The 16,115-nt window shown below is 35.7% G+C and overlaps 1 protein-coding gene across 14 annotated transcripts in view; it reads left to right on the top strand.

The window, feature by feature from the left end:
* The first annotated feature begins 2,871 nt into the window (after positions 1-2,871).
* The window catches only part of LOC139965505 (WD repeat-containing protein 97-like), a 36,237-nt gene continuing 22,993 nt past the window's right edge, over positions 2,872-16,115 (top strand). For 12 of the 14 annotated variants that reach the window (XM_071967918.1, XM_071967920.1, XM_071967921.1 and 9 more), the window contains exons 1-16: positions 2,872-3,025; positions 3,960-4,222; positions 4,465-4,620; positions 5,495-5,611; positions 6,074-6,294; positions 6,816-7,034; positions 7,711-7,839; positions 9,201-9,240; positions 9,508-9,643; positions 10,378-10,700; positions 10,947-11,019; positions 11,705-11,722; positions 13,194-13,376; positions 14,319-14,457; positions 14,925-15,031; positions 15,683-15,833. In XM_071967918.1, the coding sequence (XP_071824019.1) occupies positions 3,986-4,222; positions 4,465-4,620; positions 5,495-5,611; positions 6,074-6,294; positions 6,816-7,034; positions 7,711-7,839; positions 9,201-9,240; positions 9,508-9,643; positions 10,378-10,700; positions 10,947-11,019; positions 11,705-11,722; positions 13,194-13,376; positions 14,319-14,457; positions 14,925-15,031; positions 15,683-15,833 (2,249 nt within the window). In that variant the 5' untranslated portion in view covers positions 2,872-3,025; positions 3,960-3,985. The remainder of the gene's footprint in view (positions 3,026-3,959; positions 4,223-4,464; positions 4,621-5,494; positions 5,612-6,073; positions 6,295-6,815; positions 7,035-7,710; positions 7,840-9,200; positions 9,241-9,507; positions 9,644-10,377; positions 10,701-10,946; positions 11,020-11,704; positions 11,723-13,193; positions 13,377-14,318; positions 14,458-14,924; positions 15,032-15,682; positions 15,834-16,115) is intronic. The other 2 variants (XM_071967919.1, XM_071967932.1) reach the window with 1 other exon arrangement.

Here is a 16,115-nt window from a genome sequence, read left to right on the forward strand (position 1 = left end):
GACAGATCTGTATATACGGTTCTATGGCAAGCCATTTTATTTTTTATTCAGTACTTATTGATATCAACAATTTGTTAATGATATCATGAATTATTTCATGATATCTGAAATTGTTTTAATGATATGTACTTCATATTTGATGATATCATTTATTGGTGCAAGGAAATTATTGATATCATTATTTTATTTGATGATATCATAATTAAACTTTCTGATATCAAGAATTGAATTTGTGATATCTTAAAATAGATGAACTATTATAGATATCAATAATTCAATTCAAGATATCATAAATTCAATTTCAGATATCTGTATTTAAATTAATGATATCAAAAAGTATGACGTACATATCACGAATTCGGCCATATTTAATGATATCATAAATTCCAATTATTGATATCATTAAATATGGCGTACATATCACGAATTCGGCCATATTTAATGATATCATCAATTACGCCCTCAGTTTGAGCGCCTGGGATTATGTGGCGGGAAGTACAGTGCAGTGCTGGTAGTGCATTATATTCTGTCTAGAACTGGTTGAGCTTCAATCCCCGCCATATTAAGAGCAGTTTTACGTATTGAGCCTACCGAATAACTAATGTAATGTATACTGCACTGCACTAGACCCATACCAACTACCACCAGCTTAGTTCCATAAGGCCTATGTACGGATGAGTTACTGAGACTACGCCGTATAAACAGACATATCGCAGCCATATTTGATGATATCATTAAATATGGCCAAATTCTTGATATGTACGTCATAATTGTTGATATCATTAAATCGAATTAGTGATATGTACATATCATTAATTCGAATTAGTGATATCAGTAAATATGACGTCATATTTGATGATATCACTAATTCGAATTAATGATATGTACATATCACTAATTCGAATTAATGATATGTACATATCACTAATTCGAATTAGTGATATCAGTAAATATGACGTCATATTTGTTGATATCATGAAATCGAATTAGTGATATGTACATATCACTAATTCGAATTAGTGATATCAGTAAATATGACGTCATATTTGTTGATATCATGAAATCGAATTAGTGATATGTACATATCACTAATTCGAATTAGTGATATCAGTAAATATGACGTCATATTTGTTGATATCATTAAATCGAATTAGTGATATGTACATATCACCAATTCGAATTAGTGATATGTACATATCACAAATACATTTAAAGATATCTTTAAATCATTTCTTGATATCACTAATTCATTTAATGATATCATTAAATGAATTATTGATAACAAGAAATGAACTGAATTAGTGATATCATTAATTGATTTAATGATATCAACAATTCGAAATCTTGATATCAACAATTGATTTAATGATATCATCAAATAATTAAAGATATCATTAAATATTGAATAAAAAGTAAAACGGCTTGCCATACGGCTCTGCATGCAGGTTATGAAGATCACGTACCCTCATGAGAATTTTGTAGGCGCTACTGTGGCCCAGATGGAACCTTGGGAACGTCTACATTTTATTTCAGAATGTTTACTCGACCCGAAAGAAGCTACAGCGGTTAATTAATATTTCGACTTTTGTTACCGAAATTTCGCGTTTTATTCCAACCGAAATATCGACCGTTCATCGAAGGATTTCGACACGAGTTTTCAAGTTCCGCCTATGTGGACTGTTCCCGCTTTAATTTAGCGAAATCTTTGAAATTTTGTCTTGTTCCCCTAAAATCCCTTCTCATTAAAGCTTGGGCTTTGTAAGTACATCAAGCTTTCTCATGTTTCCAAACAAATTATCGACCATTCGAGTTAATATCGACTTTATTTCGTCTATTTACCGAAGTTGTTGTGGCCTTTTAACTTTAAATGACGATCGGTTTATATATAAACAAATTTTCGAAATTTCATGTTGTAGCCTGATGTTGCTATCAGCAAATTGAGAATTCGACAAATTGATGAGTTAACCGAGGCATAGGCGCAGGAGCCCAATTTGATTGGGTGGAGGGGCGGGGTGGAACGACTTGCCGAACTCGTAACCATTTTTTTTTCTCGCGCGTTCAACACCATGTTCATGTACATATAGGCTGCATCGATACATCGCATGCCAATTACATACAAACATTTGCCGTGTTATAACCCTTCCATATTACTAGTTATCATTTTTGGGCAAGTCATTACTATAACAATGAAAATAATTATATAAGTTTAACCTTTGAAAAACACATTGCAATTTATTTTTCTTTCAGTATAGGTGCCCGAATTTTCACAAAAAAAATTGGTTGGGGGCTGCTGCCGGCCCACACCCCCCCCCCCCCATCCCCGACTCCTACGTACGCCAATGGTAACCGGTACTAAACAAAACTTGATCATTATAATTTCCTGGCACTCGATCTAGCTATATTAGGCGATTCAGCTGAATGGTCCAGATAGTATTGTGGTGCCGAGTGCATCCATTGTTGTTAGAAAATGGTTGGGAGGGGTGCAAACTGCAGAGGCATATACATACGGCTTTGAGGGAAGGGTGATACTATTATCCCACTTCAGTGAAAAATGGGAGGCGGTACGGAGGATGTTGCTCGCGCTGTGCCCTGTTCCTTTGGGGGGGGGGGACATTTTCCTTTATGTCAGGGGAACATTCAAAAAGCTATATTTACACACACAAAATAAAACGGAGGAAGAAAAAGATATATAGTGTTACTAGCTTAATCAACATTTTGTGTCATTTTCGTGAAATCAAGCTGAACAATGTGTCCATTCTTTTTTTCCTGCCCCTCTCTAGCATCCTGCCAAATCTAAACTGAATCTTAGATTTTGTATGTATAAAATCTAAGGCACAGATTTGAAATAGCGCCCTCTTAGTTCCATGGAGATCGTACACAAACTTGGACTTCAACTGCTGTTAGAATGTTGTTGCCAATGTCGCCAACATCTATGGGAAATTTGCCTCCGTTATTTATAGAAAATGTTTAATCAGTGTGTGTGTTTCTTGTAAAAATATGCAGTGAGACAAATTCGTAGTGGAAGGTAAGCTTTTCCGTCCAAGGTCTCGGAGGAAATGTTAAGTTAATAGCGGGATGACTTCTCATGAAATGATATGTTATTATTACTCATTATACGTAGGCTATCTATTCTGCGAAATTGTCCATTTGATACATATTTTCAAAACCTACTATAGTACGAGTAAGACTAAGTACAAGTTTCATTTCATTTATTTGTTTCTTCACATAAATATTACAAAGTGAAGGGAAGTCTTCTTTACAGCATACCATTCTGCTACAAATACTACGTATTACAGTTGATTTGTGCACTTCTGTAACATGAGTTTATGCCAGGGTCTTAATAAATAAATGCTGATTATTAAATTATTATTAAGCAAGGACTAGTGAGGCTGTGCATGTGGCAGGTCCTCCTAAATTAAGTTGGGCCTGTTTGTAAAATTCATGTGATAGGCTTACAGTAGCAGGATAGCTTAGGCTAGGTAACACACAACCCACAATAGCCTAACCCAAATTGTCACCTTTTTTTCAAAATCTCAGTGAATCAGGAAGAAATATACTTGTTCTTTCCACCACACAAAAGTTTTCCTTGTGACATGACAATAAGCAAGGCAGTAATCTTAACTGAATTTTTGTACCGTCATGCTCGGTTTTAGCGTAATGTTTCTTCTTGCATTAATGTATAGCTTTATTGAAGTGGAAGCTTTCTATCTCAATATTGATATTTATAAACTTGTCTATTCAATTAGTTTGGTCACACTATTACATTAAAATAGCAAATGCCTTTCATAACAAACACAGATATGGATGGAGGTGCACAATAGTCCTCTATATAGAAAAACTAGAACTTAATGTGTACACATGTTATGAATTAATTGAGCTATTTGAATTTAGTGAATTGTTAATCACTATCTATGTATATATTTACTCTCTACCTTTGTCCTCATATTATGATACTGTAGACAGTTCTGCAGGAGAACAATTCAACATGAGTGAGCTGGTGGCAAAGTTACTGAAGGAAAGGGAACGCAGACCCGGCCAACGTGATGATGAAACCAAGGCTCAGTTCTTTTGGCGTGTCTTGCGAGAGTCGATAAGGGAAACCTCAAAGCTGGTTGCCAAAGCCGATGCCAGGGACATACAAATCGCTCATGGAGTCCACCATCTCAGGAAGATAAACCATCTAGACCCAATCAGAAGTGTGCTGTACAATTCAGAAAAAGCTGTGAGTAGAGGAGGGATCAGAATTTTATTTTAGTTTGGTCGACCATAACAGACTTAGATCATAAATGAGAGGCTTCTTTCATATCGCTTTTAAAATTTTGTTTCAATCAGTGCAAGGACGAAGAGGAGAGGGAAGCTAGAGGGAAAGAAGGCGGGGATAGTGGGAGGGGATGGATGAAACATTTGTTTGGATTAGAACAACGGCACATATTTAAGAGTCATACATTTTTTTTTCATTCACAGGAATATTTGACGATTAATAATCAAGGATTCAACATCTTCTACCTGGATGGAAGGTACAAGGACAGAATCGAACCGGAGGAACACGTAGATAAACTGCTCTATGCCAGAAGTGCAAAGAGATACGTCGGATGGATAGATGATGAAGAGTACTTAAAAGTAAGCAACGTTTCATTTTAATACTTACCATATCGTACAGGAATTTGATAGCTATGTGAAACTGTTAAAACAGCTATAACGGCAGAGAAAATAAAAACTGGAATATCAGGACTTATGAATCTAACACACTGACTTGGTCAGCTTGCGGCTTTGATAAGCCAATGATGGCTTCTTCGCGATTTCCTGCTTGCAGGAGGATCTGAAATACATACATCATCAAAGTTTGGCTTTCAACTTGAAAAGATTCAATGTATATATTAGGTTGAAGGAATATAACAGCTGAAAAGGCAAAGACAGCAAAAACTGGAATATCTGGACTTTACTTATCCAGATAAAGGAATATCCAGAAGTCTTTTTTCCGGATACTGCATTATCCAGACCTCTCTCATCTTGGATGTTTACTGGATTATCTGAATCTGATATCCAACCACCCTGTAATGGTAGTTGCACACAATTCATGTTTTTGCAGCAAAACAAAATATAGTTATATATACTGTATAAAATAAAAAAAATTAGAAAAGAGAATAAATGCAGCCGAGAAGAGCATATGACAATGGCAGTAGCAAATAAACTGTAGTTTAAAAAACAAATAAGTCATCACAATTTTTGAAACAAGTAAGCACAGTAGTGAGGATGAGCCTTCTCACCACAGGTTTTGTATGTTAATAATTTTTTCTAGGATGTATTCTGTTCTTTTTTAGTTTATTTTATTTCTAAGTTATAAATGATGTCATCTAAATATCCTGTTGGTCTTCATGTTTAGTAATCTTTCATTTCTTAGCAGAGGTTACCAAAGTAACTCAGAAAGGACTGTTAAGTGTGACCTACTTAAAAATCTTTGAAAGAGATATATGTAACATTTTCTCCCTTTCAGGTATTTCAAGATGATTTTGAGTTGATATCGGAAGCTAAATCTCCGTTCAAGATTTCCTGTGTCGCGTATAACGACCATCAGGGTGAAATCGTCAGTGCAGGTCAGGGACATGTCTTGGTAAGTCTATTCCACTTTTCTGACAATCCCTTCCTGTCCTCTTTACAACATATATGTAAGTTAGAGGGACTGATGGTTTGATGCTAACAGTATCAGCTTCAACAGGGTCAGCCTGAGACAATATCAGACTCGTAACACAAGACTCAAAAATGGACAGATGAACAGACAAGGTAATTTACTATGGATCGATGATATCGAGTAAAATTAGACAGACATGAGGCCGTGAGATGAATGGTAGCAGGAGATCTGTCTACTCACCACCAGTCCCCCCCTTCCCCATACATACTACCCCTCCATTCATTTCCTTAACCTCCCATTTCAACCTGCTTTTGTTGCATGCCACCCTCTGAAGAAGATCCATCTTGGATGGGATGTCAGGCACTCAAACGTTTATATTATCTACACAGGCTTTTTGGCAGCAGATAAAAACAGTTTGTTAATATTGTTTTGGTTTATTTACAGTCCTGGTGTTTTCGCTACGGTGCCAAACATCTCATCCAGAAGAAGATAACGACAGAGGGTCTTCCAGCCAATGATAACTACTGGTTGATCGCTCTGGAAGAAACAGCTAGCAGAACCCAGAGGTGCTTTGTGGCTTGCGACTCAAACGTAGCCGTGGTAAACCTATTCGAGGGTACAGTGTTGTCATACAGGAAGAACCTGCATGTTAGGAATATATCGTGGTGAGTTTATAATGTCGTTTGGAGAAAAAAGCATTATAATGTTAAATAATTCAAGCGTTTAATCATCGGCAGAAGGGAATTATTTCTGTTGATATTCCTTTGTGCATCAATATAAGGCATAATGTCGATCATGAAAGGATGATTTATTGCCATGATATATGAAATTTTTTATGAAAGTGATAGTAACATGGCAGATAATTAACAAAATATCATTGGTTAAATCTCTCTGGATATTGTACTTATAAGGTATTTATCACATGAAGAATATTACAAATTTATAAAACAGTTAATACAAAATTTAGAAGAGATAGATGTTTTGCTAGTGGTGCAAAAAATTGTCTCCTCATTCATGCTAAGGTCACTTCTTTAACCAGGAGACAAGTCGCTGATAAAATCAGTGTAACGTCTGATGAAAATGTCTTGATAAGTGTGAATTTGACCCCTGAAATCTATGTAATGACGACAAAAAAAAGGAGCAAATTAAAATCTATTGTTAATTTTGTTCATTGTTCCCTTTGTAGCATTTTATTCTTTAACCCGTTGAAGTATCTCATCACCGGGGCCCGGGATGGGTCTATCAAAGTTTGGGATGACGGATGGGACCTTCGCCTGGTCTTTGTTGGCCACAGGGGCCCAGTCACCGCTCTAGCCATATTTCCATACGGCCCATCTATCATGTCTGGCTCTGAGGATTGTACCATACGTGTATGGAGTATGGAGACCTATGATGAAGTTGACCTGTGAGTAGATTTTTGTTGCTAACAGCTGTGGCTGAATGACACAAAAGGGAGACTAATTAATCAATAACTAGGAATTATTTGTAGAGACTTTTGCTCATTCTTCCTTAAAAAATTTAGCTTTTTGTAGTGGCATACTGGTTGGCCCCTTAAAAGTGGTATATCATGAAATTTCAGACAGTAATTGAAAGGTGAGCTAGGAGAGATAGAGAGGGGGGGGGGGGTGAAAGGGGTGAGATGGGTTTAGGGACAGTACAGAAATGGTAAATTGAGCAAATCTGAAAAAAAAAAAAAATTGTTTCACAGATCCCTTAATCCCTTCATTGAAAAGTTTCATTTTTACAAATATTATTATGTTTTTTACATGTCTGAATCTAATCTGCCAAGTCTTTGCTTTTAGACAAAGGTGTAGGTAAAATTATTTTTTTGATCCCAGCAGGATCTTCAGAGACAAGTTAAATCTATCTATAATTACTTTCTTTACATGACCATTCTCTGTCTAACAGGTCATTTTATGTCTTTTAATCCGTTGGTCTACTTTCAACATAGGCCTAAGCATTTTCTCTTGAAGGAAAGGCTCTACCCATTTCCCTGCCATGTTTCCACATGCAAGTCTATCGCAAAGTATGATTTGAAATGCCCAAAAGTCAGAGCATGATTATTCTTCCTGCTTTTGAAGTATTCAGACAAATGATCCTGTGGAAGGTCTTGGAACCGTCTTGAATAATGACAACATTCATTCCTACTCGGCCAACACAGTTCATCTCTGGAGATTGCGACAGATACACAATTTATTCACAGCCATAGGGTAAGTGTAATACGTCACTCCACTTACCATTGGTTTTTTTTTTCAGTTTCCAAGGTTGTTAGAGTTGAAATATTTAATAGTGACTGCCTTTTTGACTGGATTTTACTACCTGTATTACCATATTGCAACTATGCCATTTTATACTGTAACTGCCATGACAGCCTTCGTTTGGCCAATAAAATATAAGCATCTGCAATTTTAGACTGAGTTAAGTTTGGATTTACAGATATTCTCATGGTCTAGCAGAATATATCATAACACTGTTTGATACAAGTCAGGAAGGTGACTCATTTCAGGGGAAGGCTTACAATATAAGTCCATACTTGTACACATATACTCAGCAAAGTTGCCTGTTGTCGTACTCACTCCTGTAGATTTAACACTTGTACTCAATACTCAGGGCCTGTAATCTTGTACAGATACTAACACAAAACTTAGATACTCAATCTTATCCTGAGAGCCTTGTACTCATGACAAAGGGGAAGTTTACTGGTACTCAATACTCAGGGCCTGTAATCTGTACAGATACTGACACACAACTTAGGTATTCAATCTAATCCTGAGAGCCTTGTACTCATAACAAAGGGGAAGTTTAATTGTACTCAATACTCAGGGCCTGTAATCTGTACAGATACTGACACACAACTTAGGTACTCAATCTAATCCTGAGAGCCTTGTACTCATAACAAAGGGGAAGTTTAATTGTACTCAATACTCAGGGCCTGTAATCTGTACAGATACTGACACACAACTTAGGTAATCAATCTTATCCTGAGAGCCTTGTACTCATAACAAAGGGGAAGTTTAATTGTACTCAATACTCAGGGCCTGTAATCTGTACAGATACTGACACACATCTTAGCTACTCAATCTTATCCTGAAAGCCTTGTACTCATAACAAAGGGGAAGTTTACTGGTACTCAATACTCAAGGCCTGTAATCTTGTACAAATACTAACACACAACTTAGGTACTCAATCTTATCCTGAGAGCCTTGTACTCATAACAAAGGGGAAGTTTACTGGTACTCAATACTCATGTGGTTGTACTCACATTACAAGTCTGTTTATCTGGGTATATTTCCACCATTTATAGATTTTTATTTCCACCTTTGTTGATGACACCTGTCTCCTCGCAAGTTATGTACTCTTAACTTTGATAAGTGTAATGTGGAAACCTGTCACTCTCTTACCTCCAATATCCTTGCAACTCTTGAAATGATTTATCAACATGTTACAGATTGCCCTGTGTTTTCCAACATGTTTTCAATAGACTTACAAATCAATCTTCAATCTTCAAAATAAACAATCTTCAGTACTTTGTGACAAATCTTGCATCCAAAATTTGCATTTATTTTGACAGGAGTAAGGTGGTACAGATAAAGACAACGAACCACCCTGATGTAAGTAAACCTTACTATTCCTTTGCAAAACTTAAAATCTTCACTTGAATGACTCGATGAACTTAACTGACTTGATCAGTATTTTCTTATTTCCACTTACTTGTAAAAATTGAAGAAACTAAAACTCTCTTGGAATATACTGTGCTTGCATATTTTGTGATTTTTTTTACACAGATGGACTGACTTAGAAAATAGGTTGCCAATTTACTGGTTTAATGTCATAAAATTCATGAATTTTCTGTACAATTTTGTGGTTGTTGCTGTTAGGTCCCTACCAGAGTAATGTGTACATCCCGTAATGGTACGGTCCGGATAGTTACCCCTGGTACCGGTGATGTCATCACATCGTTCATCGCCGGCAGCGGGAAGCAAGTAGTCGATGCAGCTTACGCCTCTGCTCAAGGTTAGATAATCATATTTTGATTTTTTCTTTCAAATCTTCATTGGTTACAATATTTACCTTTCAAACTGATAAATCTTAACTAAAAACTATTGGTTAATTTTCTATTGGACCAATTGAGATAATTTGACAAGAAGAAACAAAAACAATAAATTTACAGCTGTTTTGGTTTCATGTGTAACGAGATAGGTATTCAGTAAATATGGCCATTCAAGAGATGTGAATGTTGTTAATTAATATTTAAAAAATATCTCCTTTGGAGACTCAGCATAATACTTCTACAATGCAAAGTACTTTTTGTCCCATTCTAGACCATTTGGCATAAATTTGGACTGAGCTGTTTAGGTCAGAAGCTTTAACTATTGTTCTAGATCTCTCAATTTTGTGCTTATATTACAAAATAAATAATAAAAATATATAAGTAGTAATTTAGCAAAAATTATTTAAAAGATTGGAACCTGCTTTTCCACTAATCTTTTGAAACTTATGAAGAAAATTAGTGCCATTAAAACAATACAAAAATGATAAGAAAAAAAAAAGCTCAGGTGACAATGCATAAAATTCTTGATTCTTTTGTTAATCTCTCATCCATAAACTGAAATATCATGGTCTTAAAATGAGAAATATTTCTACATACCACAGATTGGTGGAAAATAGTGCATGTTTCCGTGTAGTAAAGTTTGTTAAAGTTATACGGGAATTCATTATACTGTTAATCTTCAATTTCTTTCTATTAGAAATCCTCTTTGTTGCTCTAAGAAATGGAGATATCCTGAGAGCAGATGCGAGCACCAACCCTTGTCGAATAGTTCACCGTGTGAACACAAAGCTGGCGTCGGACAAGGAGACCATAAACTGTATATGCCTGTACGAGTATGTCGTCCAGTCCACCTTACAGAATGATTCGTGGAAGGGCATCATGAAATCACTAAAGGCAACCAAGTCTGCTCAACAAGGCAAGATCCAGTCCAAAGATCGTACTTTACTGATAGCGGGAAGGAAGGACGGTTGCATCTCGGTGCTGGATTGGAAAACCCTTACTACTTTATACAAGACAGACGTGAGTCGGCCTCTTGGTTTCGTTAATCTAAAATGCTGCTGATTTTGTTGTTGTTGTATAATCTGAGTGTTACATAGGAACACATGCAGTAATGTATAAAGAGTCATAGTGGTTTTAAAAATGTTTCATGTGAATCCATTTATCGGCAAAACACTGGAGCAATGTATCATATCAAATAGTTTCACATGTAGAGTTATATGAAAGGTTATTTTTCACCTAGAGTTCCATTTTATTTTCTCGGTTTAGGCACACGGCTTGAAAGGTGTCCTGGGGATTGTCGCAAATCCCAAGAATGATCAGCTGATTACATCAGGAATGGGTAAGAGTTAAAATATCTCTGATTATATTTCAATTTTTGTGAAATGATGTCCTTACTTTATTGGTTTTGAACTATGGTAGACAACATTTAATAATGATAATAATAATAATAATAATGATGATAATAACATTTAGTGTCCATAGTTCAGCAGGTTTGGGTAACCACAAACAGAGGGGTGTAGTTGGGATTGGGGGTGGGGGGGGGGGTTGCCAGTGGGGAAGAGGCAGGTTTCCATCCTGGTAGAGACTGGGAGTTTCCTCGCTGTTCTAGATTGTCAGTGACTCTTAACCATAGGAAATATGTTTATAAAAATTAATATATATATTTACATCATGCATTACATAACATAAAATACAAATATATATATTGTTGTTATAATTGAGCAACTTATTGTGTGTAGTCATCTCCTGGGAAAGATTTATATCTGTCAATATACCTATGTATCTATTTTCTATAAGGAAATTAACTTAACTAAACAGAACTAAATAAGGTTTCATAATAAATCTGATATGAATTGGGTTAATCATATTGAGCTTTATAAGCTCCAATACCTGATGACCTTGCCAGATAATTATGAAAATAGCAAATTGTTTTGTTCATTTGTCAATTTCTTATCTTGCTAGTTCATTTTATTATGGATTGTTTTAAACTCATCTATGAATATTCATTTTACATGCATACTTAGACTTTGGAATGATGGATGGTAAGGATGAATTATTATTTGTTACTAATTTTTTGACTAATAAATAATTTCTTAACATTGTTTAGTTTCTGGTATGATTCTAATTAATTTTTTGTCTTTAAAAGAGAAATTTGTAACCAAATCGAGAAAGTTAATACGTTTCATGTGATTTCCGAGTCACAGGTTCGCCTGATAAGTTGTTTTGTGATTCAATTTTTCATGAAATTGAAGGTACAGTCATAGATGAGTCTAGGAATAAAACTAGTCCATACCTTTATATGTTACAAGGATTATTATATTTCTTGATCCTTCTCTGAGAGATGTGAGACTAAGTTATATAAAGCTTGTAATATTTTTGTATGATGCAAAATCCAGCCAACTAGTCTATGGAAACGACAGATTCAAAAGAACAATCCTTGCTGATGTTTTCTTATTTATGTGTGACAGTATGAACATGCGCACAGTTCTTCTGGAGACATCGTTCTCTCTGCATCACTACGAGTGGGAATGGCGCTTCGACGTATGGGCTGTTGGAATTAAGAAAGTTACATTTTATACAAGGATTATATCACAGCTGACCTGAACGTTAACTGTTCATTAGCATCATTGGAATAAGCAACCAAAATGGCGGCCTCCAAAACAGTTCCAAAGAATTTGTTTGAATTTAGTCCATAAATTAAAGACTTTTATGTATTTTATTATGCTCAGTGATTGGTAAGTTGACATGATTACAACAAACCAAAAATATTTTGTCAGTGATCAACTGTTTTGATATAGGAGGTGTTTCAAGTTAATTTGTTCAAAAGATGACGTAGCAAAAGGGTGCAAATGTTTACATGAAAATGTCTAATTTGAAATGTAAATTCATATTACCGAGATGTATTATTGCCTTCAATGTAGATATGTCAGTGAATACATAGGAAAGACATTGGTCTTTAATGAAGGTCTTGTTTACTGGGGAGATTTGTTCATCAGATGAAATTAATATTCATGCTGTGTTAGTCAGTATCATTGTTGTAAGTTTGTAAGGTTTTCATGCAGCTTTATGACAAAACAAAACTATCTTCTGAATTATTGATATAAAGGGTTTAGTGAGTCATGAGGTATAACAACAAACAACTCCTGCAATGTTTCACAAGTGTTAAAAGTGCAACACTAACTCTTTATGCTTCCTTGGAAGCACTTATTTTTGTGTTGGACAATGAAACAAGTCTCCTCAGTCATATGACAATGTTTCTTGCCGTGCTAAATTTTTTTTACCCATATTTAGCTTTAATCTAATGTTTGTTTCTTCAATCTGTTGTGGTTATCGTGTATCTAATTAGCCAAGAAGTTCCTCACACCATCAATAAATTGATTTTCAGCACAAAATTCAACTCCCCAAAAATGACCACAGTTTCTCACCTACATATCAGAATCAGTAAATTTGTATAATTCATTGTAGCTATGTCTATTTCAAAAAATATGTAAATTGGCATGATACCTTTTCCAGATAACGTCCTCAAAATCTGGCGAGTGTTTCCCTTCGCAGAGGAGTCCCTGGCTCCGTTGATGTCCATCTACTGCGCTCACACCCCACTCCACATGTCCGTCATGAAGAACACCCTCTGTGTGGCATTTCAGGACCCCTCCTCTGTTACCTATAGCTTAGTACACTATAACCTGCTGACCAAAAGTAAGTCAAAGTGATTGTTCAAAAATGTTTTTGAAAAAAGTGCTGAATATTCCGCGGCATAAATATTTTTCTTCATAAAAGCTTTTTTTTCTAAGATATTGAATCAAATAAAAAAATGAAAACATTTGTTGTCTATGTTGCTGTCCTATGTAAACTATGAAAACTTTGTTAACTTCCTTATAGAGCTGAATTGCATGGTAAAAACACTACACAACATGCTATGCAAAATGGTTGTATTGCTATACAAAGGCAAACATGTGTAGCAAGGTTTTTTACACAGGAAACATACCATTCAGAGACCTCAAAACTTCTCTACAATATTTGAACACCAATTTATTTCCTGTGTTTCTGGATAATCTTAAACATGTTTACATTGGATTTTGTTCATCTGGGAGACATATATGCTAGACAAAACACATTCCTTTTTTTCTATGTTGTAACCCCCACCTACAGTAGTAACCATTTTAATCAAGTTATCATCAATCATCGTCATGTCAACCTTGTTTAATGTATAAGGAAACCATAATTATGCAGATTTTGTGGGGTAAGGGGATGTATTTAACAAAGTTTAAGCATATGATATTTATGAATATACAAAATGAATGAAAGTGAAAAGCCTTGACCAGTTCATTAGGGGAGCCATCACTTTTTTATGGGATTATCTGCTGAATTAGACTAGAACAGTTCCTTTCATATATGTATGCCATAATGATATGGCTGCTTTAATCTTTGTAAATGTGTGCAGTTACCTTTCTCACCTCTAAAATACTTGTTTGTTTGCGATGCTTCACAAAAGTAGAGTAGTGATGCCAATATCTTTCCACACTTTCTCTAGTATTTATTTCTAATTCGTAACCTTGTTAAAGCCCCCCTCTCCCCCCCCCCCCAAAAAAAACTAAGTGTCCAGGACAATGTCAACTCACTTTGTTTCACGTTTCTCAGGTCGTAACGACCACAGCCCGGACGAGGATCATATAGATACGGTTACTGGATTGGCGTGTAACCCACGGATGCGGTATTTCGCTTCCTCCAGTCTGGACGGGACCATCAAGATATGGGATGAATACAACAGACTTATCAGGTAAAAAAGTGATCAGAAGTCTCGTCAAAAAAATAAAAATGAAAGGATTTGACGTTGAGTTGTTGATTTTTTTGTTCATAGCAGGTGAAGGGTTTGTTTCATTTATTAGTGTTTTTGAGTAAACAGAAATGAATATGGTGTGTGATATATCATTGGAATACACGGGAAGTACAATGGTTTGCTATAAACAAGTCAATGAAATTGTGAAGAAGAGTAAAGTATACATCCTATAATAGGTGTCTCAAGAAGGGCTGACCTGAGTAAGGAAGAGATAAATGGAAACAACTAATAAACAAAAACACAACACAGTAAAGTTGGACAGGCAATATGTAGGTAAATATTGGGCATCTGGCCCACACCCCATCCCCTCACACCTAGTGCTCACCTATTCATTCATGACATCAGTCTCAACATAAATTCTTAGTTGAAACGTGTACGATATGATTTGTTTTATTTCTTCTTTCTAGGTCTATCAAGTTGAATGCTGAACCATATAGTCTTAATTTCTGTACAGACAGAGGCGACCTGCTTGTTGGTATTGGAAATCATGTACATAGGATTGATCATACCAGCTGTGAGTAAACTGTCATTTTCATAATATATATTATTCTACTCATCCTTTTGAAATCTAAAAGTTCCCATGTTGGGCAAAATTTCACTTTAGAGGAAAGGATTATCAGAAGAAAATAATAAAATTTATAATTACTCATAGCTTTTGGCTTCTGTAGACATCGTGATAGTGAATATTGCTTTCTCATACCATCCCAGAATGCATTGTGAAATTTGTCTACCAATTTTGTCTGTGTCACAGCTGGGAGTAGGTTTCTCAGATGTCTCACAGAGAAACTGTTCTTGTTGTAACTGATCTTGTTGTCTTTAGTTCTGCTCACTGGAAATTGAAAATGTCTGAATCCGTCGTGAATTGTGTTGCCAATAAGGCTTACCCTTGCCATTCATTCACCAAAGTGAGATGTGAATTCAGTCAAGACAATCACCCGATTCGGTCAAGTCGACTTCCTCGGTTGTTGCCAGATCAAACCACGTTTCGAAGTAGATGGAAATTTAATACAACAAATATATACGTGATATCTTTGCCAATTCTAAAATGATAAACTTTCCAGGATTAGTGCTTGGCTAGTGTACTGATATAGGTTTGGCAATTATCACTCTGGCAACAATGATCTCTACTTTGACATATATTTGCTGTTTTGGATGAATTTCCTAGACCTTCCCCGTCCTTTCCTACGGAAGATGGTCTCCATGATATTCCATCCTCCTTCGAGTGAAGACGTCATCCCATACGATGAAGATCTCTCCCGGGCGCTGTCTCCTCTCGGCAAGAAAAGACTCAAGACTGCACATTCATCCATTTTCAAGTGAGGACAGCTACTAACCCATTCAGCGTTCAGTTTTCATGAATATCTATAGATGAATGTTTTTTCTTTTCAAATTGTTCAGAGTTTTCTTGTTATTGCACAAATTATACTTTTAAAGAATGATTCTTAAATTACCGGATTGTTTCATTGCCTCATATATTAAAAGGCATTCCATATTATTGAATGACCTCTGTACAGTAAACTTGAGTTAGCTGATGAGGGTTCTTCCTAACATATATTAATCTCTGGAAGAAGTGTTTAGTGCTAATGCTTTTTTTTTCA

Source organism: Apostichopus japonicus, chromosome 3 (assembly GCF_037975245.1).
Source record: "Apostichopus japonicus isolate 1M-3 chromosome 3, ASM3797524v1, whole genome shotgun sequence".
Taxonomy (NCBI): domain Eukaryota; kingdom Metazoa; phylum Echinodermata; class Holothuroidea; order Aspidochirotida; family Stichopodidae; genus Apostichopus; species Apostichopus japonicus.